Genomic DNA, 24,998 nt, shown 5'->3' on the forward strand with positions numbered 1-24,998 from the left:
TTGATGACACTGAGCTTGAGGAATTCGTAAGGACATTCCCCCATTTTGGAAAAGGGTACTTCTTAACTGTTATGACATGCTACTTAGGGGAAATTTTATCTTTTTGAACAGGAAGAAGGAGATTTTGGTCAGATATGGCCGATAACTGAATCTTACTCCATAAAGAATATTCACAAGAAGAAAAATAACACAAACTATCTGCTGACTCCAGATATCCCCACAGTAACAGGTGTATTTAGGATCTCGCTGTATGAGGCCACCACAAAGAGCAGTGGGAGGAAACCTCTCTACCAAACCATGTACAGAATGATTTTCATTGGAATGCTCACCATACTGAAATGTTTGCCAATTGGAACACCATGTATGTCTCTCTTTAGCCATCCAAAATGCAAAAGAAAACAACTTTTAACCCTACACCCCCCAAAGCCCCTGAAAACCTAATAAGAAGAACAAAAGCTTTCAGAATGGGAAGAAGTAATTCTGAAAATAATCACCACTGATTTCAGCATCTTAAAAAAGCAGGGGGTGGGGAGGTAGCGTCCACTCACTGGATTCTTTGGTCAGACAAATGCCAGGGAATTTGGCGTTTGTGCCACAGGCCACGTCAGAGCTGCCTCTGCATGTCACCGACGTGTGGCCGCTACCATTCATGTGCGCTCCCCCCCCCCAAACGCCTCCATGGCTCAGGGGAGGTGCTCAGTGTTAGACCCTGTGCTGAGACTCAGCACATGAAGGCCACGGTGGTTCCACAGCAGCGCAAAAGGCAGAAGGAAGGCTTCAAATTTCTTTTTTCACTTGAAAATCTGTTTGTTGCCTTTGTCCTTTACATACTTCTTGAGTATTTAAAACAAAGACATGCATTTACTACTCTTTTTCCTCCTCCGTAATGAGCATGAAGGAGGTTTTTTACTGTCAGCCAACAACAGTGCGCCCAATGAGACTGTGAAGTCTAACGATACACAGCTTGCCTGCTGAATTTAAGCTTCTGAGGAATTCTTACCTGGTGCTCCCGTGTACATGATGGAAAACACATTTATTGCTATTGTAGCTGCATAGAACACTGGGAGTGCCCGCAGGCCATTGGGAACAGGGTCCTCCTGTATGATAATGAGATAAAGTGGAAGGTCAGGATTCAGGAAGCCTCTGGAGCCAACACAGGCAAAATGATAGAAAACACTGTTACGAGAAAGGCTTCCAAACAGTGGTGTGGCCAGAATGGCAGGCCATGTCGCTGCCGTGTGACCTGTTGCACATCAGCCTGGGCCGTGTCTCCTACACAAATACTGTTTCAAAGAGCACTATTGTGGCCAGGAGACACATTGAAGCGCTAGAATCACATGAGCTGATGTCAGATTTAGAAACAGAGCAGAGCTGTGAGGTTAAGCCAGTCCCTGGGGACCGAAGCCCAGAGCTCAGCATCTGCTTCAAAACCGGTGGTGCTCACTCCTCCAGCGAAGTTCAGGTTTGGCCCTAAAAATCTGCTTGCAACCAATATCTTGAGGCTCAGCCTTAGGAGGAGGCACTCAGAGAGCCAAGTGACTTAAACACCACTGCATTACTGGGAGATTTTACTTCACCCTATTACACAATACATTTTAGCTCTATTAAAATGTATAAGGCAAATATATTACCATGGGCTGTGATTTTTTAAGATCTTTTCATAAAGCATAGTATTTAACCTTCAACTACAGAAAATGAAAAAGAACTGGGGGTTCTTTGTCTAATAAAACATTTTTTTACAACTTGAGGCTTCTGGTACATTCCCTAAATCTAATACTTTAACAAGAATAGTACTGCATTATGTTTCACACTAAATAACATCTGAGAGAATATTTGAAACGGAGGGTTTTAAGAAGATCTACAGAACATATTGAAGCAAAAATATGGACTGGAGTGCCTGGGTGGCTCAGCTGGTTAAGCATCTGCCTTAGGCTCAGGTCATGATACCAGGGTCCTGGGATCAAGTCCCAAGTCGGGCTCCCTGCTCAGTGGGGAGTCTGCTTCTCCCTCTACCTGCTGCTCCCCCTGCTTGTACCTTCTGTCTCTCTCTGACAAATAAATAAATAGATAAATTCTTTAAAAAAATAAAAAACCATAGACTGGGAACTCCTCAATACAGCACTGGCATGTTAGATGTCACTTAAATCATTCAAACAATGTCTAATTTCTAATAACCGCATAAGACACTGGTGTTTATATGAATCTGCCACCTACCCATGATAAAAAGAAAATGAGATCTAAGAACTACTGTGGGCTATGGGAGTAAGGAGAAGTAGAGACTAAGATTCCTACTACCAAATGCAAACATGTATGGAAATCAAGTGTGTCTGCAGAACAGTACAACCCATTAAGAACCTATTCTGGAATGTCTCAAGTAGCCATCAGCACTTGTCAAGAGGCTTGAGTTGAATGGTAATGGGGTATAAGGATCAGTAAGAGCGGGTATCGCAAGTGATTCAACTGCATGAGACTCATAGCCAGACCAGCAAACAGGAAGAAGCCAGGACCCAGGGCAGGAGCAGGGATGAGGTACAGTGCTCTTCCAACCTGTCGTGTACCATGTGACAAGAACCCAGGTCCCGCTACAAATTAAATGCTCGGGTGCTCAAATGCCCACTGCCCCTGGTTTCCAAAACGTTCTCTCAGGACGAGAGGTACTGAACAAAGACACCCACCCGGAAACCTGGGAAGGTGTACAAGTGTTGAGTTTATGGTCTTTTTAATTGAATCACTTTATTTTTTCTCAAATAACTTATTCTTAAAACTCAAATGCCAATTGTCTCCAGACCTGTCTTCTCTCCTCCCTCCTGGCTCTCTCCCTCCCTCCTTCTTTCCCTCTCTCCTTTCTTTCCTTCCTTCCATCCATCTATCCATCATCTGCCACTTATCTAAGCATCCGTCGTTCCCTCTTAAATACTAGTGTCTTCCCAAACACAGTGCTGGGCACTGGAACACCAAAGTGAACAAGACAGTCATGGTTCTACTTTCACAGATCTTACAGTCGGATGGCAAGCAGGCCAGCATGTAAGTCGTACACCACCACACAGCACAACAGTGCAATGGTAAGAAAAAACAGCATCGTAGAAGCATGAGAGGGAGGGACACAACCAGAACTGGGTGGGAGAAGAAAGGTTTTCAAGGAAGTGGCCCATGATGGCTGGGGAGCAGCAGGAGTTTGCCAGGCAAGGATGGGTTCCAGGCAGAGGAAGTCGGAAAAGTGAAGTCTAGCAGGCAAGAGAGGGTGGCACCTTCCAAGATGTATATAAATATTAGTATGGAGGGAGCCCAAGAGAAGGAATGTAGCTTTGTACGGATCCAAGAGAAGGGAGTCCTCCGGTAGACTGCCAGGCAGCACCAATGGGAAATAGCGGCGTCTTCAAGTGAGGATACACTTGAGGGAAGACCTGCCCCACACGTGCTCAGTGAGCGCTGCGACACAGGGACCCGGGGCCTGCTTCAGGGTGTATAAAATATTGCAACAACCCCTTGATGGTCAAAAAAATACAAGCAAGTTTTTTCCTCCAGAATAGGGATCTTAGTAAGTTCTAATTTCAATTTCCTTTCATTCTTGATAAAATCTACCCCCAATAAGTATATTTCCTTCTTTTCATCCTTTCCTCGGGGAGAAGAAAAAGTCAGTGTCTCAAGCTTGCTTTTTCTCTGTTAAAATACAGAAAACACTTTATATTTGGGAAAAGAAATTTTCCAGGTGCGTGTAGTGGTAGTCTACTTCAAAATCTTCGCACTATCACTCTCTGTTCTATTTAACATTCAGGAAAGAATTACTCTTCCTTTTCTGAGGTCTGTGTGCAATGCCAGGGAGCACTGACTAATGAACTAAATCACAGGATACGAAACACTATTTACAATGCTGCTTTCTAGGGGAGCCCCTTAGTACTCTACCTTGACTTATTCTGCCGACTTTATTTTTTGTTAAAGATTTTATTTTTAAGTAGTCTTTATACCCAATGTGTGGCTTGAAACCACAACCCTGAGATCAAGAGTGACATGCTCTATGGACTGAGCCAGCCAGCCGCCCCTTTTGGCCTACTTTAAAATAAAGTCTAATTCTAACTGCAGGGTGCCGTGCCTTAACAAAGTAAAAATACAATCATTCCTCTGACTCCTTAACTATTCATTTCTATTAAATAGAACCAAATTAGTTCTAAAACTTAATAAAAACATAACAGCCTCACTTACCTTCTTTAGGATGAAAATTCTGATCAGTACAAACAGCACGCCAGACATGAAACCAGACAACAGTGGAGATATAAACCAAGAAGCAACTGAATAATTAAAAAAAAAAATCTAATGAATGTTAAAATTCTACATAAGTCATATTTATATAATAGAATGATAACCAACACATAGTACCAACACTAATAGATATTGCTGGAATTACTCACCTTAACTCAGAACCCAACTGACCCTACTTCCCTGGCAGGGCTGACCTTCACACGTGCACAGCTATCCTCACACACAGACAAAGTCCCTCGTCCGTGAGCACTCTCTCAGCACACCGTCAGGTAAGGGATCCCTGAGCCTGGCCTCGGAAAAGAGTCTCCTGTGATTCCCTCTGAGTCCCTTTTGTCTGTTCTTCTTACCCATCCACAGATGGAGACCTGGTCCTTGCTCAACAGTAAAGTTATTTAAAAGGAGAGCCACCTTCCATTTCATTTTCCTAGGTCAGCCTGGTACGGCCATCCTGGCACCGTGGCTCAGCAGTTCCCATCTTGGCTGCACACTGGAAACATCTGGGGAGTTCTCAAACACCAGTTACGCTCAGATTCCACCCCCAGAATTTAGATTTAAAAGGTTTGGAATGGGGCTCTGGGCATTGATATTTTTTAACTGCTTCTCCAGCTAATTCTCAAGTATAGCCAGAGTTGAGAGACATTGTTCTAGAAGCCTCCTGGGATCTAAGGTGATTTTCCCAGCCATCTGTGTCCCTGGCTTGGGAGGTCAGGGATCTGTTTGACCTAGAGCTCTTGAGGCCACTGTGATTCTGATACGGGTGAGTAACCCAGTGGGTGGAGATGGGGCAAGAGAATATTGTTCAGAACAGGTGGGTTTGTACTTGTGGGGCTGAATGGATTTCCTCCCTCTTGCTAAAAGGCAGAGCCAGGAGGCCGACCATCAGACCTGTCATACCCGTCCCTGCTGGGCAGCCTACAACCCAGAAAGAGCACTAGAGTGCCTCTTCTGTGGGGGCAGACAGGGAGACCTGCTGAATGCCGTGAGCTAAGTAAGCCCGGCCTCGGTCCCTGGCTTCCCCACCACCACGAACCCTGCCTCCTGGACACGGAAGGTATTTCCTTCATGAGGGCCTCGTTTTTCTGACTACAGGCTCATTTCAATCACATACATTTCTTTTTTGTCTGGGAACAACAGATAGATACTGATTTTCAGAGCCAGATGACATCTGAAAAGAGTGGCATTAGAAAACAGTTCAACACATAAAAGTTCACAGTCTCCGTTAGCAGAAATCTTAGGGGGAAATGCATTACCCACATAGGTCTTATCTTCTAAAACTTAACATTTGAAAAAAAGAGAAAAGAAATAAACCTTAACATTTGAAGGGAAAAATAGATGATAATGGTGACTTTCAATAAGACTTACTCTAGAAAATGTAAACTGTGCTTCTGAAAGGTAAAAGAAAATGGCAATTACCAATCTTGACGAGCTCCATCCACTGTACACCTTGTGTGCCAATCGCGACAAGTGAGAATCCTATGGTAGAACCGACAATGCAATGAGTGCCCGAGATGGGGAGTCTCAGGAAGGACGCAATCAACTGCCAAACTGCTGACCCTGTAGGTTGAGATATTTAAAAAAAAAAAAAAGTCAGATATAGAATACAGTACCTCAAACAGCCACAAAAGGAAGAAATCCAAATTACAGTTCTCCATAACAGTATCTCCCTAGGGTTGATTTTTTTTTTAAAGATTTTATTTATTTATTTGACAGAGAGATCACAAGTAGGCAGAGAGGCAGACAGAGAGAGAGGAGGAAGCAGGCTCCCCGCTGAGCAGAGAGCCCGACTCGGGGCTCAATCCCAGGACTCTGAGATCATGACCTGAGCCAAAGGCAGCGGCTTAACCCACTGAGCCACCCAGGCGCCCCTAATGGATTCTTTCTTTACAGAGTGCTAAAGTCCTGACAAAAATCACTCACTTTAGTCAAAGGGACACTCTTCAACACTGAAGGGATAATGATGATTTATTGAAAATATTTCCAGAAAAGTCTCTCGATGCCAGTTATTAACTGCCTTTTCCACAGTTAGGTACAGGTGTTGACGATGAACTTGTTCTAATGTGAAGTGTGGCCAAGACTGAGCAAGAGATTACAGACTCTAGTGAACAAGAGAAGTAGGAAAGGCTGCATACTGGAAAAGATGTCACTGCAGTTAACCCTATGGTCACATAACAAGGAGGGCTAGACTCTGGCGAGGTCACATTGATTAGTCTGTAAGAGAGACTGTAATATGCAAACAGTGGATCATTACACTGTACACCTGAAACTAATCTAGCATTACACGTCAGTGACACCTCAATGAAAAAAGAGAGCATGTAATTCCACGTTGCTTTTTTGTATTTGTCTCTTTTGCATGAGAAGTCACTAAGACATTTAACCCACAGGTGGGCATCTGCTCTCAGCCCCTGACCAGAATGCCAGGCATTTTCTTGGTCTACTTTCTCGAGTCTTCTAATTCTTACCAGTTAAGAGGATCCTTAGCTTTGGCTTTGTGTCCTTTTACCTCAATTTCACCTCCTTTTCCAGGCTTAATGTTTTTCTAGGCTACAGGTCACTCCAGATATTTTCATAAGCAGATCAAATTTTGCATCGTATTAAAAGCATCAGCTGGGCGAGATCACTTTCAGAAACAGTTGTTGAAAAGCTCATATAGAACTGTAAGGGAACAAAGGGCTTGGCTGATAAGCAGGGCACGTTATTAATCCCAAATGTTAATTCTGGAAATCTGGTTGCTTGGCAGCAGCACTTTTAAGCGGATCCCTGGCATTTTCTACAAAAAGATCTGACTTAAAAAGGATCATTACTGGCTGTACAGGCCCTAGTTTGGGCAGCAATGCTGACCACTGCTCCGTAAAGCTGGGCATGCCCCACCTGTGAGCCAAACTGGGCTTGACCCTGTCCGTGGCTACCCCTGAAGCATGTGCTGGGAGGAGGAGGGGCCGGCCCCGTGTTGCCAAACTGGTGACAGGCTCTGTGGCGGCAGCCACGCCTCCCTGTGGACAATTCCTTAAGCCTTCCCATCTAAGCCCTGAGCTTCTGAGTGACTGACTAGTTTGTGTTAAAAATAGAGCCAGGGTTTAGAGCACGTTACATGGCACAGAGCTATAACTTGAGAAAGAAACTTTATGATTTCTATTCTTACAAACTGAAAATAATCTGGTGACGTTCAGAGAGGAGTATAAACTCACCCAGATGAATTCAGACCATGAGATTTTCTTTCCTGAAAGCTGCTATCCCTTCTCTGGCTGACTTTATAACAATGGTCCTGGAGCAGAAGGGTTTGTAAGGAAAGGTCAGGGAGGACAGGCCTGCCTAGTCAGGAAGGGGGCCAGGGGGTGGGAGGGGAGGGGCAGCGGAAAGGAGGGCAAGGCAGAGGCAGGGATTTGCAGGGCGCCTGGCAAAGTGAGAGCGCGAGGCCTCCTAAGCCTTGGGAATTTCCGAAGGCCAATGGGATTACACTAGTGTTAAGAAAAACAGTGGGAAGAAAGACAGAGATATTTTAACTTGAGATAATGATATCTTATAAAAAGGAAGGGATTAAGTGCGGAATAAAGGTATAAGACAAAATCTAGGGAAAGTTGGGGGAATGTGGGGAGGTGGCCGCGCAAAGGTGCCCGGTCATGCTAGAAGCAGACAGGCAGCGTGAGTGTGCTCGGCACAGGAAAAGGGATGGGGCACTTCTTACTTTGGTTCAAGAAGACCGCTTGTTCATGCTATTACAGATATCCATGAGAAGATGGTGAGTTCTGAATTCTCAGTAGATTTTTGGAACCATTCCATTGGTGGTTTCATACTAAGTGGACCGACTATTGCTTTAGGGCTGAGCTTAGTGTACAAAGGGGCTTAATTCTGGAAGTTTAGCTGGCAAAAATAATCTCTTCCACCCAACCAACCCAATGCTACCACCACTCTATCAGAAAGCACAGAGACCCAAGGGCTTGGGGAGACATTTCTAAAGAAAAAAGAAAGAATAGAATATGACAGGGGGAGATAAAGAGAGAAGAAATGGATATCGAATTTAGAAGAAGGAGAAAGGGACAATTCAGGCATTGGAAAAGAATCAGCTTTGGTTTTGGCCAATAATAATTATACCACCGCCTTAAATTAACAAAGCTCTCATTTGCAAGGAACCCAATTCTAAAAATCTAGTAATTCACATAAATTCCCAACAAAATAGGCTTTGAGATTCATCTACCCATACACCAAAAGAGAAAGGAAGAAAAAAAGGAAGATTACAAGAAAGAAACCAAAGCAAACAACATCAAGTTATTCAAGCAAAACCTCAAATTGCTTTGGTTAACCTAAATTCTAGTTGAGGTAAGTATTCTTCATTCTTCCAGTGAAGAGCCAAAGGCCAGGGTGGGAGAACTGAAAAACTGGACAAGTCATACTGCCCACATGAAAAGTGAGCAGTGACATGAAGCTCTGAGCTCACGAGGCTTCTAGTCTAAGCCGGGGCCTCTGTGTGGCCTCACCAACAAATCTCTTTATAAACAACACAACCATGCCAGGGTGCCCGGGTGGCTCAGTCGGTTAAGCATCTGCCAACTGCTCAGGTCATGATCCCAGAGTCCTGGGATCGAGTCCTGCATCAGGCTCCCTGCTCAGTGGGGAGTCTGCTTCTCCCTCTCCCTCTGCCTACAGCCCCCCTTGCTTGTGTGTTCTCTCTCACTCACTCTCTGATAAATAAATCTTAAAAAAATATAAATACAACTATTCCTCAGAAGTTTTATCCAATGACAGAAGAAGCTACTGTTAAAACTTAATTTTATAGGGGCGCCTGGGTGGCTCAGTGGGTTAAGCCGCTGCCTTCGGCTCAGGTCATGATCTCGGAGTCCTGGGATCGAGCCCCGCATCGGGCTCTCTGCTCTCTCGGGGAGCCTGCTTCCTCCTCTCTCTCTGCCTGCCTCTCTGCCTGCTTGTGATCTCTCTGTCAAATAAAAAAAACAAAACAAAACAAAACAAAAACCCTTAATTTTATAAATGCTTTTCTTTATTTTTCCCCTACTTTCAACATTTCTTGCCCATATCATCCTGACTAGAGAAATCTTAATTTTAGCTCACTATGACTATGTCTTAATTCCTATCACGACAACCAAGCATGACTTTTAAAAAGAACTGTCATTTTTCTAAGGGAAATTTCACTTTTATCTGGCTATGATGAGAAACAGATAACCAGTGAAGGTAAATAAAACCCAGTCATTAAAACAGCTGTTGTCATGAAAGCAATCATAAACCTTACGTCATTAAAACACAAAATGTTGAGATACAGAACTCCTTAGCATGTATTACCAGTGTCGTGTGCTTGGTATTTAATACCTTAGTACATAGGAATTGGATATGGATCAAACACCTCAACAATTTCTCAAACTAACCTGCTATTGCAAAAAGATGGTGGGCCATCTTATATTTGGTAAATAATTTCCACATTCTGGGTGCTTCCACATAGTCCACATAGGCCTGTGGACTATAGCTGTGTTCTTGGTACACCAGCCACCTTACCTCCTACTGCAGAACCCTTCCTACAAAAGGGTATGTCCTGTTGAAAGCAGAAGGTGGTAGGGCTCTTCTCTAATCATCTTCTCCCTAACCAAATTACCCATACAGATCAGCTGTCTGCTGTGATGTCATTGCTACCCAGAGACAAGCAGAGCAAGAGTCCTGGGGGCTGCACTTAAGCATTCCTGCCTGAATCTTCTTTCCGGAGGTAGCAAGGGCAGACAGGGCAGCACCCCCATGGTGCCTGCAGCTGATGGTCAGCCTGGCCAGTGGAGAAATCACACCGACTGGCTGGTCAGTCAGCTTGCTACCATGTTTCACTGCCCTCTATACTTCCCCCTCATCTAGACAACTTGAAACTACCAATATAAGGTTGTACTGTAAACAGGTGACACACAAATGGTTGTTTGGCCAGAAAACAAAACAAACATCATCCCAAATGGATCTCCTAGAGGTAGAATTAGAAAATCAAAAATCAAAACAAAAATCAAAAATCCCAGCAAAGGGATTAAAAATAAGGTAGAAGACTAGAATTTCCTGAAACAAAAGCACTTGACATTGATTCAGTCAGGCTCAAAACCTCAAACTGAGGACACAAAACTTAATAAATATTGGTTTTTTGGCATCCATGTTTTCAAAACATTGCATGCAGCCTAACTGATGAATAACCTATGGAAAAACAGGCATCAACTGTCAAGGATATCTCACAAGTCAACCTTACAAACACATTCACCGAGACTTGTTATCTCTTTAAGGGTTCTCAAACTACTTTAAAATGACAGCTAGTCTACAAACATCTTTGTCTGTTACTTTATAAAAAGTACTTTTAGCCAAATCTATTTTAACAACAATGTTTGCTAAAAATTTGATATCTGAACATTAAAAAAAATCAAGTTAAAATGCAGAAAGCAAAAATAAGATGTAGTATATATGAAACATCAAACCAGTTTTGAAGTTAAAACAAAAATCACACTTATGGACATGACAGAAATATTTGTACAGAAGTAGGCCATCAGGTGCATTTCCCATTGATGTAAAGAATAAGGCTACTTACCGACCATTGCACTAACTTCCCCGGCCATTAGTGTTTCTACTGTCTCATTGTATAGGTTCACATCAATGATACCTTTTCGAATGGTCTCTCCCACTTTGGCTCCCAGTAACACTGAGCCAGTGGTTTCAAATATTGAAGCCAAAATGCATGCTTGTCTCAAGGTCACCACGCCAGAGCCCACAGCAGTACCAAATGAATTGGCAACATCGTTTGCACCAACAGAAAACGCCAAGATAAAAGCTATGATAAAACCCAAAATGACCATCCACAAATACTCATCCATGGCCATTTTGGAAAGTGGGCTCCGGGTACTTTTCTTTTGCAGAAATATTTTAAATAAACAAAGCTTGAGGTTATAAACGTCGTAAGGCCGAGAGTTCTTGTAAACAGTGAGTTTGCTCTGGAAAGTGCTGGACAATGTTAGAGCCTGAACAAACTGCTAACTGCTGGTTTTCAAACTACTGTCAGTACAGTTCATTTGGTTGTGTTCAGTCAGTGGTAAAACACATTCCATATTTTTCCTCCCAATCTGGGAAAGCTGTGATGTCTCCTCCTATAACAGAAAAGAAAACAAAGGAAATCAATTACGCTAAGCAACCTGTAACAGTTCGTTCCATCAGAAATAAGTGTTTTAAGCCTACTAATGGGCTCTAACTTTGGCATTTGACAGATCTAACCATAAAGCAACTCAAGGAAGATTATAATTAGTTTAAAGTCTCCCCCCACCCCCCCACGAGAAAAGGTGGTTTCTAGAATATCAGAGGGTGAAGTATGCTTGAGAATTACAGGTTGACAATAAGCCTTAACAGGATATGACTTTTTGCAATCTGAAAAACATATTTGGTCATTATTTTCAGAAAGAAAAAATTGCTTCAAATGGGTAAAAGATAAAGAAATGAAAAACTCAGTTATAGAGTTTTTCAGATACGTGGAATGTGCCTGATTCTTGGACCAGTGATGACCAAATATTATTCTGTGACACCACAGGGTGTGGCTAATGACCTGCCTGAACATTTACAGTCAAGAATGAGCACTCTACGAGCACACTGTGCATGTGTCTGAAAGAAGGCTTACAGGCTCTAGTATACAGCGACTATACTTTGTTTACGTCTAGTATAAAGTATACTTTGTCAGAGGCTGACAAAGGTGGAAACCGAAGGCCCCCAGGAGGAAGACAGAAAGCTGCAGAATGAAGTGATCCTACTGAAACATGATTCAGATCATCTTACTATTCCCCGACTACCCATCCCTCACTCAGAGGAAAGGCCAGAGGCCTCACCCCACGGCTTGGAAGGCCCTCCACGGTCTCCTGAAGGCCCCACCCCAGCCCACTGTCCTCAGCTCCGATTGCCCCTTCCTTCACAGCCTCCTTCTTATTCCTTGAAATCACCAAACGCTCTCACCTCTGGGCCTTTGCACCTGCTGATCCCTATGCCAGAAAAGCTCTCCCTGACAGCTGTGTAGCTACTCATGCTATTTAGGTCTCTGCTCAAATGTCACCATCAGAGAGGCCTTCCCTGACCTTGTGAAAGAGCAGCCCCTCCTCCCCATGCCATTAACCACCCCTCTCACCCAACTTTTTGGCTGTTTTACTTATCACTGCATTCGTTCATTCATTCATTCTTATCTGTCTCCTTTCAGGAGGGTGTGGGTACTTTATTTGGTTTCATCGCTGCATCTCCAGGACATTGAATAGTGCCTGGCATGCTGGAAGCCCTAACCAATTTTTTGAATATATGAAAAAAGGGGCTATTAAACATGGAGAAAAGTCCTCTAAGATAAAAAGGCAATGTCACAAAATTAGTAAATCCAAGAAGTAAAAATGTCACTAAAAGCTTTGGAACTGTGGTATTCTATTATTATACAGCCGAGGTACAAAATCTGTGTTTTTTTGAATGAATTTTTTGACTTAGGTGCACAGAATGGTGCTTATTACCACAGTGTGGTTCTTCAGAGATGCTTATTGACCTGAACTAGATAAATTAGGTTCATATGTCATGTCACAGACAGTATAATGATCAATCAACATTAAGATTATTTAGGGGGAAAAACAGGACACTAAATTTTATGTATATTGTGATCATGGTAGTATTAAAATCCATATAAAAAGACAGGCAGGTTAATATATTAAAAATCAGAACAGCGGCTAACTTTGAGTGGCAGGTAGTGTTACAGACAATTTTTTCCTTTCCATCCAAAACTGTAAACTGAGTAACATGCTTTTCAAATTAAAATAGTACATAATAAATATTTGGTCATAGTGCCATCTATGTATGCAATGCTATAGGAATATAATGAAATAGAAATTATACACTGACAGATTCTGTCACTTCCTAAGATTTGAAGCCCATGCAATTCTAGAGATTTAGAGCCCACGTGAGACAAATGAAAAGACCATTCTAACAGCAAGGGACAATATCCTACTAAAAGAGTATTTTATTAATATCATGGACACATCAAATCTAGAAGTGAAAATACAAAATAGGAATATTTTGGACCAATACAATCGAATCTTAAAATAGAAATCTTGATGAAATCTTGTCACATTAGCTTGCCAACAGAGCGAACAAGAACAACATTCAACAAGTATTTATTGAGAACCTCCCTTGTGCCAGTCACTAGGAACACGAGGATAAGTGAAAATGGATGTGGGGCTCACCGACCTGTGAGGGGGGCAGACGCTAACCACGTAAACACACAAATGTACGACCCTTGGCCGTGGTGAGTGCTAAGGAGGCAGGAGGCCCGCGGCCCACGGTGTTGTGAGAGCGCAGTTCTGGGCCAGGACCGGGCCTGCGAGAGCAGGAAAGGCAATCTAGGAAGGGGCGGCGAACTCTGGGGAGAGGAAGGCATTCCAGACACAGCAGGGGTGGGAAGGGGCAATACAGGGCAGGACAGGCAGGCCGGTGTGAGGCAGCGTCCAGCAAGCTGAAGATGGTGGCCACCACACGGTCAGTAGGGTGTCACTGCAGGGTTGTAACCAGAGGGAGGCCCACATGATCAGACTTTCGAGAAGGTCACCGTGGCTACCATGCGCAGAAAGGGCTGGACAGAAGAGGGAACGTGCTGAGACTGATTTCAGGGCTACTGCGTGGTGCAGGCAGCCCCCACAGAGGCCCCTGGCCTGGCGTGGCCGTGCCACCGACCGAAGAGAAAGGACGTTTAAGGAGGTTTCTGGGGCTCAAGCGGTGGTGGCCTATGCGTGGGGACTAAGAGAGACAGATGGTTGCTGGCTGGCAGGACTGGGCTGAGAAACAGCCAAGGGGAGTTTTTACGTATTCTCCTTTGTATTGTTTCTAGTTTTGTTTTTACACGTTAGGGCGAGGTTCACCCACAGGTTCACTCTGGGACAGGCTGCACACAGAGGTCAAATCCAAGAGCACCAAGGCAGGTATGCCCTCAGCCCGGCGTGGCTTGGAGAGGCTTTTGTCTTTATGATACCTTAGGCACCATTTCAGACCAGGACCCCTCTCCTACTCAGATAATCTTAGGTAATTAATTTCTACAACTGGGTCCGTGTTCTTTAATGCAGGTTTTCTCCTTCATATTATGTCCAATTAGCATCTGGTTGAGGAGAAAGGCTTTTTTGAGACCAAATGACTTCTATTTTTTATTCTATTTATAAGACCGGGTTTTTTATGGCAAGGCCCAACACCCTGGTTTTCTCCCTCCTCCATTCATTTTTATCAAATGGGAGCAAAATAAAACAAAGCACTTCAACAACCGCACAGTCTATTGCTGAAACAGAGCTTGGCACCCCCCGCAGGGGGGCCAGGGAGCACGGAGCACAAGGCTGAGACGGGAATCTGTCAGGAGTACAGAAGCCCAAATCCAGAGTGGCTGAGGTCTAGCCGGTGTGTCACCAGACAGTGCTGGCTGTTTGAAAACAGGATGGAGGTGGGCAATCAAGTCCGCGGGGAAAAGGCTGGCTTATTCAACAAGTGATGTTGGGCCAACTTGCTCATAACTACCTGGAAGGAAGAAATAAGTTAGATTCCTACCTCCAGCCAAAATGAACTGAAGATTTAAATGTAAAAACTGAAACCTGAAGAAAAGAAGAAAACACAGAGGCAAATAGTTACTTAATATTGGGATGGGGGAGCCTAGACCTGATACTGAAGAATTGATTCATTTGAGTTCACAGAAAGAAATCATGTCGTTGGGAGACAGAGAGGCCTGACGTGTGGAGGCGTCGCAGGGAAATGCCTCCTCTCCTGCTCAGCAATGATTCTCAGCGAGGACGCAATGGCATTTAGATCTTCTAGCTAACGCTTTGGTTCTTCTCTCTCTCCTGCAAGGGCTTCTCTGAAAAGAGTCAGGACAAGCCAAGCCTCCTAACTCTCTTGCCTTCCCCCACTGTATGAAAGCCCCTATATGGCTTCGATTCACAGAACTGAATGTGCCAAGATACTCTTTAATTTCCAAATGCCACTGACCTCTCACATTAGAGGAACAGAGACCTTAGAATGTTCGGAATCACTGGAAGAGGTACTGAGGGGTTTTGTAAGTTCTACCTCCCAATCTTGTAAAGTTAACAAGATCCTCACTCTCTTCTCTTGGGGCCCTCGATGCTTCTGAGCAAGCTCCTCAACTCTGAGGCCTGCCCACCATCACTTCTGTCTCTTGATCTCTGAACCAGCCACGCCTCTGTCACCAGGCCCAGTGAGAGCACTGGCAGGACTCCCGAGTCAAAGATTTATAGATTCTCTTTCTAGAATTTCCCTCCGTGAGCATCTGCTTCAGCTCTACCTCATACCCTCTTATCTACACTAGAAATCTGAATGTTGAAGAAAAAGTGAAAACAAATATTCTCAGAATATTTCTAGATGAATTTGTATATAGTTTAAAAACAGGGACATGGCTGAGCTCTAGCACTTAATAGACATTACTTAAAAAAAAAAAAAAAAAAGCTTGGTTGGGAGGCTTCCAGTTCTGAAATGTTGCTAAAGGTAACATCCAAGATGACCCTTGGCCTTCTCAAGCAAACGTGCCAAGAGGATGCCTGTTGCAAACCTCCATCTGCCCCCCTCTCTCTCTCAGCCTTGGAGTCCCATCAGTCCCTCAGCGGGCACAACCCATCCCAGACAATCAGGTCTGGAGTGGACTGTGGCTTAATTAGGACTCCTTCCCAGGGACCTTGTGGTTTTAAAGGCCTAGCCCACAGACAGCCTCCCTTCCTCCTGTTGGCTTCTGGCCTATGCTGAGCTTGTCCCTGAGATTTCATGGACTGCACCCAGGCCAAGCTCCCCCAACAACAGGTGAGGGGAAGGAGCCAGGTCCTCCATGCAGAGGACCCTGGTGCTCTGAAGTAATTTCCCAACACCTCACTTAAACCCAAAGTTGGGGCACCTGGGTGGCTCAGTGGGTTAAAACCTCTGCCTTCGGCTCAGGTCGTGCTCTCATGGTCCTGGGATCGAGCCCTGAATCAAGCTCTCTGCTCAGCAGGAAGCCTGCTTCGCCCTCTCTCTCTGCCTGCTACTCTGCCTACTTGTGATCTGTCAAATAAATAAATAAAATCTTTAAAAAAAAAAAACAACAAACCATAACCAAAAGTGACTCACACCTACCCTCTAGAAATGTAAAACCTATTTTCCTAAAAGTTAGGGTTGAATCTTGACTTCTGACACTTTGGTAGAAATCTGAAGACAGATGGTCTCTTCAATGGTATGGTGTAAAATCTAACAACTCTCTGCTACCTGTGCGTAAACCTGGCTACTCAGCCATCAAAACTATTAGCTTTTCCCAATAATATGGAAAGATAAAAATGGAAGATTCATTTTTGAAATCTTACTTACAGAATAGTATAGCAGAAGCATTTTTTTCTTTTCAACACTGAGGAGGTAGATATTGTCATAAGGAGTTTCTATCAACACCATCATTCTTGAATAGCTCATGAAAACATCTCCTTTATAGTCTTAAATTTTAAAAATTCATTATAAAATAGTATACTGATGATAAAACATACTGAGTTTCATATTTTCACAATAATGATTTAAAAAATGGAAACAGGACAAGAATGGCTCTGAAACTTGTTTTAACTACCTTTAAATGGCATATTTTACAAATATGCAAGGCAGTCTATGGGAGCACAGGAGCCTGGAGAAAGGTAGATGATATTGTGACTGAAGCAGAAGCAAGAAAGCAAGAGAGAGAGGGGAAGGGGAAAGAAAGAGGGAGGGAGAAGGAGGAAAAATGTCCAAAGGGAAGGCAAGACAACAAAGGCAAATGTTAGACCCAGCTTGGAACACAAGGACACAGAAGCAAGACGAAGCAAGTTTACTCAACGGGGACAAAGAGCATGAGTGTAAAGCCTGATAATCTTTATTAAAGACGTTCAAAGTGAACAAGCTGCAGATTTAAAACCCAAAGTAAACTGGGAATAAATGGCAAGGACAGTTTACTAATACACTGTGGCAATCCCCAGCACTTCATGTTCCTTACCTTCTCCTTTCCTCTCTGTTGTTAAGAAAGGAACATTTGTTTCTCCTGCATGAAGGGAAAGAGCTCAGGACCTGCAATCAGAGGTTCTGGGTCCATTCCAGTTCAGTTAGCTACTAGCTACACAACTGTGGGCAGTCATTTAAATGACTCATCTGGAAAATGGGAATAATGACACAAGACATGGTGGCTATGTAAAGGCCCTAGATCAGTGCCAGGGACCAACACATGGTGACTATTACTATTATTAGCAGATAAAGCCCTGCGGTCATGGTCAGGAAACCCAGGACTACTCCCGGCTTTGTTACTAACTAGCAGTGTGACCTTGGGAAAGACACATCCACTTTCTGAATTCCGTTTCATCATCTGTAAAATGGGGATAGTAATAACACATGTACTTGGTAGAATTATTGTTAGGATCAAACCTAACAAATGCTTAAGTGTTTTGTAGTTGTGGTTAGCCTCAAGCCACCTGAAGTTATCAGTATCACCGTAGACACAGGAAGAACAACTTGAAGCTCCAAAAACCTTCTAGAAGGATCTTTCTCACTCTTACGCCCCCCACCTCTAGCAGTCATGCGGATATACCCACTGCACCTCCCTCTAGTCCTGTTCTTCCTCCTCAATGTCCAAATTCTGGCCTTGTCTTTGATTAAAGACTGACATACATTGGAAGGCACGGGAACAGTTTTGAGGGCTGGATGGAGCTGAAGAAGTAGACGAAAATACCTCCAAAAGGTGCTAAGAAAAAAATATCATGCAAAATGGTAAAACTACTTTGGACAACAGGATGGCAGTTTCTTATAAAGCATATGCTCATCACGTAAGTCAGCAGTCCCATTCTGAGGTATGGTCACCCAAGAGAAATGAAAACACATATCTACACAGGGAACTTTTTATTCTATATCTTGAGTATGGTGGTAGCTACACTACTGGGCACATGTGTCAAAATTCATGAAACTGTACACTTGCAATTAGTGAATTTTATTATATATAAATTATACCTCAATAAAACAGACTATAAATAACACTGGCATATATAACTACGTAAGGTGATGGATGTATTCATTAACCAGATGGGAGGAAACCTTTCACAATGTAAATGTGTATAGAATCATCACGGTGTACACTTCAAATATCTTACAATTTTATTTGCCAATTAATTCTTTTTTTTTTCTTTAAAGATTTTATTTATTTATTTGACAGACAGAGATCACAAGTAGGCAGAGAGGCAGGCAGAGAGAGAGGAAGGGAAGCAGGCTCCCTGCTGAGCAGAGAGCCCGATGCGGGACTCAATCCCAGGACCCTGGCATCATTACCTGAGCCGAAGGCAGCGGCTTAACCCACTGAGCCACCCAGGCGCCCTGCCAATTAATTCTTTACCTCAGTATTCTACCTCAGTAAAGCTGAGGTAAAAAACCAATATGATACTGGTCATAAAAGTATATAAAATATTCATTCTTGATACGTTTCCCTTCCTATATTGCTGGCTTTGCCTTCCCCTGACCCCCAGGTTAAATAGTTAAAAGGAAAAGAAGAGAAAAGAATGGGAAGGAAGGGAGAGAGAAAGAAAAGTAACTCTCTTATTGAATGGAAGAAGGAACATTCTACTCAAACATAGTAAAAGCCGCCCATTTTACCAATCGAGCAAGGGCTCAGGGACAAGGTGTCACACCTTGTTTAAAACAATGGCATCAAGAAGCAAAGAGCAAACACAGATCAGTGAGAGGACGTGGCTGACTTAGAAGTGCAAATTCAAAGTTCCACAGAAAGGGACTCAGAAACAACTCTTTTTTTCCGAGGCCAGAGATGAAAGGGGAAGGCCTGCTGTGGGGACAGATTAGACCTCTCTTCCAACCAGGCACATACTATTTCCACAGAGAAAGAAAAGCAGGGCGTTCTTGTGGAGCCAAGTCTCCAACCTCGCTTCTTCAGGATCTAAAAGGTGGAAACCCATTCATTAGCATTCAGGTTTACGGCAAATATAAATACTTCAGCTAAAAATCACCCCTATGGAGGCCCACAGATGGAAAACAGTTTAAATCTGGACTTGCGGACACTTCATATACCAAAAGCTTCAAGGAGGTCAATTAAAATAAGTTAGAGCATAAGCAAACTATAAATAAAAGTGTCACCTTGCTCTGCTACTCCAATACCAACTCTACAATGGGTTCGGAAATGTTCTCTCTCATAAGTACAGCTGGAAATGATTTAAACAGTTCTAAGCAGGAGCATTTATTTTTCATATGGGAAATGGTGCCAGGCTGGGTCCGATGCGTGGCGGTCCCAGTACGCTGTCTTGAACAAGAAGTATGCAGGGAGGGTATGGGTGGCTTTATAACGTGAACCTCACAAGTCCAAGAAAATAAGCAAATAATCTGAAATGTAAACAAATACTGATGTACAAAGATGTCATTTATTACAATCATGAAAAAAAGGAAACCATTTAACTATCCCCCAGATAGGAGGAAAAGCTAAGGAAACACTGATGACTTCTAAAGAGGAAATATTATATAATAACTAAAATGATGTAACTTGAGGGGTGCCTGGGTGGCTCAGTCAGTTAAGCATCTGCCTTCGGCTCAGGTCATGATCCTAGGATCCTGGGATCAAGCCCCACATCCGGCTCCCTGCTCAGTGGGGAGTCTGCTTCTCCCTCTGCCCCTCCCCCTGCTCATGCTATCTCTCCCACACTCTCACACTCTCCCTCTTTCTCAAATAAAAAATAAAATAAAATAAAATGATGTAACTTGAATTCTTCAAGTTACATCATTGGCAATTCTTCAAGTTACATCATTGGCATTGGAACATTCTCTGCAAAGGGAAAAATCAGCATACAAATGGTGTGTGCCAAATGATCTCAACTATGCTTGAGAATACACCAGCAATGAGACTTTAAAGAAACACACCCAAGGTTCAGAGTGGCTCTCTCTAGCTGATCTTGACTTTTTTTTTTATATTACCCAAAACTTCCCACTATGAGCAATTACTACTTTTAGCGTTGGAAAAACCCTTCAAAACACTACTGAGGAATGCACACTTTTTTGGAGAAGTTAGGAATGTACCACCAGTATACGCTTCATTTTTGCAATAAACAAAATGAATTTATCATGAGTCTGTTTTCAGTCCAGGCCTCGCAGACAATTCTTCTTTCAAGTTATGACCTACAACTTAAGAGGTAAATATACCTTCTATACTTTTTTTTTTTAAAGATTTTATTTATTTGTCAGAGAGAGAGGGAGAGAGAGCAAGCACAGGCAGACAGAATGGCAGGCAGAGGCAGAGGGAGAAGCAGGCTCCTGCTGAGCAAGGAGCCCGATGTGGGACTCGATCCCAGGACGCTGGAATCATGACCTGAGCCGAAGGCAGCTGCTAAACCAACTGAGCCACCCAGGCGTCCCACCTTCTATACTTTTTATTGATCTTATCTTTGTTTTTCACTTTCAAGAACACCCCACAGTTCTGGCATCTGAGCATGGGATGGAAAGGTTGCTCCATGGTTCAGAGCCTTTACCATAGTCCCATCTACAGGATTCTAAAGTGCATCCCCAGTCACACCTGGTCCTCCTTTAGAATTCTCCCTTCATCTTTTCTATGCTTCTCTTGAGGACTGGCCATCAGAACCAAACTTTACTCAGAAATTAAGAAAAATGTCCTGCCAAGTACTCTGCAAGCCTGACTGAAGCAGTATTTGAAGTTAATGCTTACAAGAAACAACCTATGATTAGTCTCTGATTCCTATTTTGGTTCACAGAATTAGAGAATCAGAGAACATTACAGTTTGAAAAGACTTGAGAAGTCGTCTGGTCCAATTCTGGTCATTCTGAAGATGTGACCGCCATAACTAAAAGTAGACAGGAGATGACTATTCCCTAAACGTGATACCCAATGACTGCATGGGACGTACACAAAGGCGCAGTGTAAGGGGTGCCCCTGGCTGGCCTTCCTAATGATACTAGCTCCTACTTGGGGAGTTGAGATTCCTTGGGGAGGGAGAGGCAGAGAGAGCAGGGAAAGAGAAAAGGGTGAAAAAGAGGATGGATTACAAAGAATGCCACAGAACCGTGATCCTTGGAAATTTTCAGGAGCTGAGGATATCTTCCAGTCCTGTCCAGCTCAATTATTCTGTATCAACCAGAGACCACAGGGCTAAGAAGGGGCAGTGTAGCCTGCAAATGTGAACCACAGGATTGTGCTGTGGGGAGAGGGGTGGAAATTCCTGACCCTTTCTAGAACAATGCAATCAATGGCTTTCATGAGTGTATGGAATATGGCACAAACTCATTTTCTGTGTAAAGTTTCTACTCCAGACCTTGAGGGTTCAGCCCCTCTGGACCCTGATTCTTTTCCAGGCTCATTCCTGCTGTATTCACTCTCCCTCCTGCATTTTTGTCATTCTGACATTTAAGTTTGTTTTTGGCTTGTAAAGCGTATGTGTTATTTAGATGTCTTCCAGTAGCCTTTTGCTCTCTGGGAAAGCATTGTATGAATATATTAAGTAAATATGTTTTTAAAAGGATAAAGAAAGAAACAGCAAAAATAATGAAAAGGAGATAAAGTTAAAGGAATCATTACAATTTGGCCTGAGGAACAGAAAGAGAAGATGGAGAAGGCCCTACAGAACCTAAGTGAAAAATAGTTTTTTAAAAACTGAAAGACTGCCTCATGTCATGGAAGTGCCATTTTCTAGGAGATGCTCAAACAGAATCTAAATGACTGAGCAATTATTTTCAGAAACTTTGTTGTTTCTATTTATTTTTATTATTTTTTAAAAGATTTTATTTGATAGAGAGTGCACAGGTAGGTAGAGCGGCAGGCAGAGGGAGAGGGAGAAGCAGGCTCCTTGCTGAACAGAGCCAGACACAGGACTTGATCCCAGGACTAGGATCATGACCTGAGCCAAAGGCAGACTAACTGACTGAGCCATCCAGGTGTCCCTGTTTTTTATTTTTTTCAGAAGATTTTATTTTTTAAAAGATTTTATTTATTGGGGCACCTGGGTAGCTCACTGCTTAATGAGCCTTCGGCTCAGGTCATGATCCCTGGGTCCTGGGATCGAGCCCTGCATCAGGCTCCCTGTTCAGCAGGAAGCCTGCTTCTCCCTCTCCCACTCGCTCCGCTTCTGTTCCCTCTCTCACTGTTTCTCTCTGTCAAATAAATAAATAAATAAAATCTTAAAAAAAAAAAAGATTTTATTTATTTGGAGGGGGAGGGGCAAAGGGAGAGGGACAAGCAAACTCTGCACTGAGTGTGGAACCTGATGCTGGGCTCAATCTTGGGATCCTGATATCACAACCTGAGCTGAAATCAAGAGTCAGGCACTTAACTGACTGATCCATCCAGGTGCCCCTAAAGGTTTTAATTTTAGGAAATCTCTATACCCAACATGGGGCTGGGACCTACAATCCCAAGATCAAGAGTCACCTGCTCCACCAACTGAGCCAGCCAGGTGCCCCTGTTGCTTCTATTTCATTTTTATAATTTGATGATTTCATGAAAAAGTTACTATAAGGAAATACATACTGGCCATTCTCTATCAAGTGTGGAGATATGGCAAAAAGTCTTTCATTGTAATAAGACTGCACTTGGAGAAGAAAAAATTTCTAACTGAATGGCTTACTGCACACTGCAATGCACTCCCATTAGAAACGTGAAATTAACCTACATAATTTTTCTTCAGGATTATGATGGCCTTGCTGGAGTGCTGTAGATACGATACCGCTTGAAAGCACAGGACAAGGATGGCCGCCCTCTACATTTATTCCCACTCTAGGAGAGAAATGGCTTCTAAACATTTTTCCCTTTCAGTGTATGCTACAGATGGATTCCCCTCAGATAGTCTACATAACTTTTTTCTTCAGTCATAACCAAAAATAGATTTGTTTTCATGAGCAAATCACTTAGCATCACTTCGATCACATGGCAAACCTGGGAGCACTTGTTCCGGTTCTGTGCCCTGAAGTGTTGGACTGTTTGGCTAAACTCCAAGAGCTATATTAGGGAAATACCTTCTCTTTGGCCGCAGTTTAAAATGGAACCATGTATGTAAACAGATATCGTGGTTCTTACAGATTTATTTGCTAGTTTTGGTCTGATTACAGTAGAGGCTCAACAGAACTATGAATGATACTTATAAAAACACTGATTCCTGATACTACGACATATTCTTTCTATTAATAGAACATTAATATAAATCGAAGAGTTGATAGGTAGAGATTATTATCTTAACTATTTTCCATGCTCAATTTACAGCCGCATACTTCTTGTTCTCATTCCAAAGCTTCTTTCTTAAGCAATACTTCTTAGGCAGCAGAAAAAGCAAGAGGGAGCAGATGATTAAGTTGATTCAGTGAGACTTTTCCTCTTCGCAACGTAGGAAAGTTGGTTCAGGTCTCTAAAGTGCTTCATCGGAAGTCTGCAAACGTGATTCAGTTCCACCCAAATTAGTGGTATAAACAGTCTAAACAAGGCAGTAAGTTCAAAAAATCGTTCATCTGGTCAGGAAGTCGGGTGGAAATCTAGGACATTTTCCATATCTCTCATGGAGACAACTGAAATTGAAATCTTTTTACTAAATTAAGAAACCATAAGCATTTGCTTGACATCACCTTCGAAGAATGATGAAAATAGCAGTTTAAAAATATCAGAGAGATAAGTTTTTAAGATGTCTTTGAATATTATTTCCTGATTCTGAGAGTGCTCCTGCTACTTATCTCCTTATGAATGACTTGAGATAAACTTTCTTGGGCAAGTCACTGGTTTCCTTTGGCTCAGTTTTTCCTTTAGAAAACTTGGGAGCTTGGGAGAATGCCTTGATGTGAACATAAAGAGCTGTATTATAATAACTAGAAAGCAACTGGGTATAAGCTGCTCCTTGGTGTTTGAAATCAGTTATGAGAAGAAAGAAGAAATATATAACTCTATGGTCTTTGGTCATGACCCACTTAATTGCCTCTACTGGAGCTCGTGTGTGCGTGCGTGCGTGTGTGTGTGTGTGTATTTCAATTACTCTCTAGTGTCACTTCCTTTCAGCCTAGTGAACCTCCTTTAGTATTTCTTGTCAGGCAGATCTGGTAGCAATGGATTCTGTTTTCATTTACTTGGAAATATTTTCATTTTGCCTTTGCTTTTGAAAGACAGTTTTGCAGGGCGGAGGACTCTGTCAGCACTTTAACATGGCCTCTCACCGCCATCTGGCCCCCACTGTTTTTCATGAGAAGTCAGGTGTTAATCTTCTTGCAGGTCCCCTAGAACTGAGTCAGTTCTCTCTTGCTCCTTTCCGCATCTTTCTTTCAAAATTTTGACTACATGTCTGGGTGTGATCTCTTCATGCTTACTCTCATCAGTCAAGCAAGAGTCTGTCAAGCATCTTGGATGTGTAGCTTAGTGGTTTTCATCAAATTGGGAAAGTTGTACGTCATTACTTCTTTGAATATTTTTCCGCCTCTTTCTCTCTCTCCTCTACTTCTTGTACACTTAATGGTAACCTATATTTTTCTGAGATTCTGTAAGCTCTTTAGTCATTCTTTCCGTTCTTCAGACTGCATTATCTCCATGGCTCTCTAATCAAGTCCACGGATTCTTTCTTCTGATAACCCAAATCTACTGTTGAGCCCTCTAGTGTGTTTTTCATATTTTTTTAAAAGATTTTATTTATTTATTTGACAGACAGAGATAACAGGCAGGCAGAGAGAAAGGGGGGAAGGCAGGTTCCCTGCTGAGCAGAGAGCCCGATGCGGGGATCGATCCCAAG

The 24,998-nt window shown here is 42.9% G+C and overlaps 1 protein-coding gene across 6 annotated transcripts in view; it reads right to left on the reverse strand.

Moving 5' to 3' along the window:
* The window catches only part of SLC20A2 (solute carrier family 20 member 2), a 103,750-nt gene that overhangs the window by 34,485 nt on the left and 44,267 nt on the right, over nt 1-24,998 (reverse strand). For 5 of the 6 annotated variants that reach the window (XM_047717214.1, XM_047717210.1, XM_047717213.1 and 2 more), the window contains exons 2-5: nt 10,808-11,360; nt 5,671-5,811; nt 4,201-4,286; nt 1,001-1,097 (exon numbers count right to left, since the gene is read on the reverse strand). In XM_047717214.1, the coding sequence (XP_047573170.1) occupies nt 1,001-1,097; nt 4,201-4,286; nt 5,671-5,811; nt 10,808-11,096 (613 nt within the window). In that variant the 5' untranslated portion in view covers nt 11,097-11,360. The remainder of the gene's footprint in view (nt 1-1,000; nt 1,098-4,200; nt 4,287-5,670; nt 5,812-10,807; nt 11,361-24,998) is intronic. The other variant, XM_047717216.1, reaches the window with a different exon arrangement.

Source organism: Lutra lutra, chromosome 2, assembly GCF_902655055.1.
Source record: "Lutra lutra chromosome 2, mLutLut1.2, whole genome shotgun sequence".
NCBI classification, from domain to species: Eukaryota; Metazoa; Chordata; class Mammalia; order Carnivora; family Mustelidae; genus Lutra; species Lutra lutra.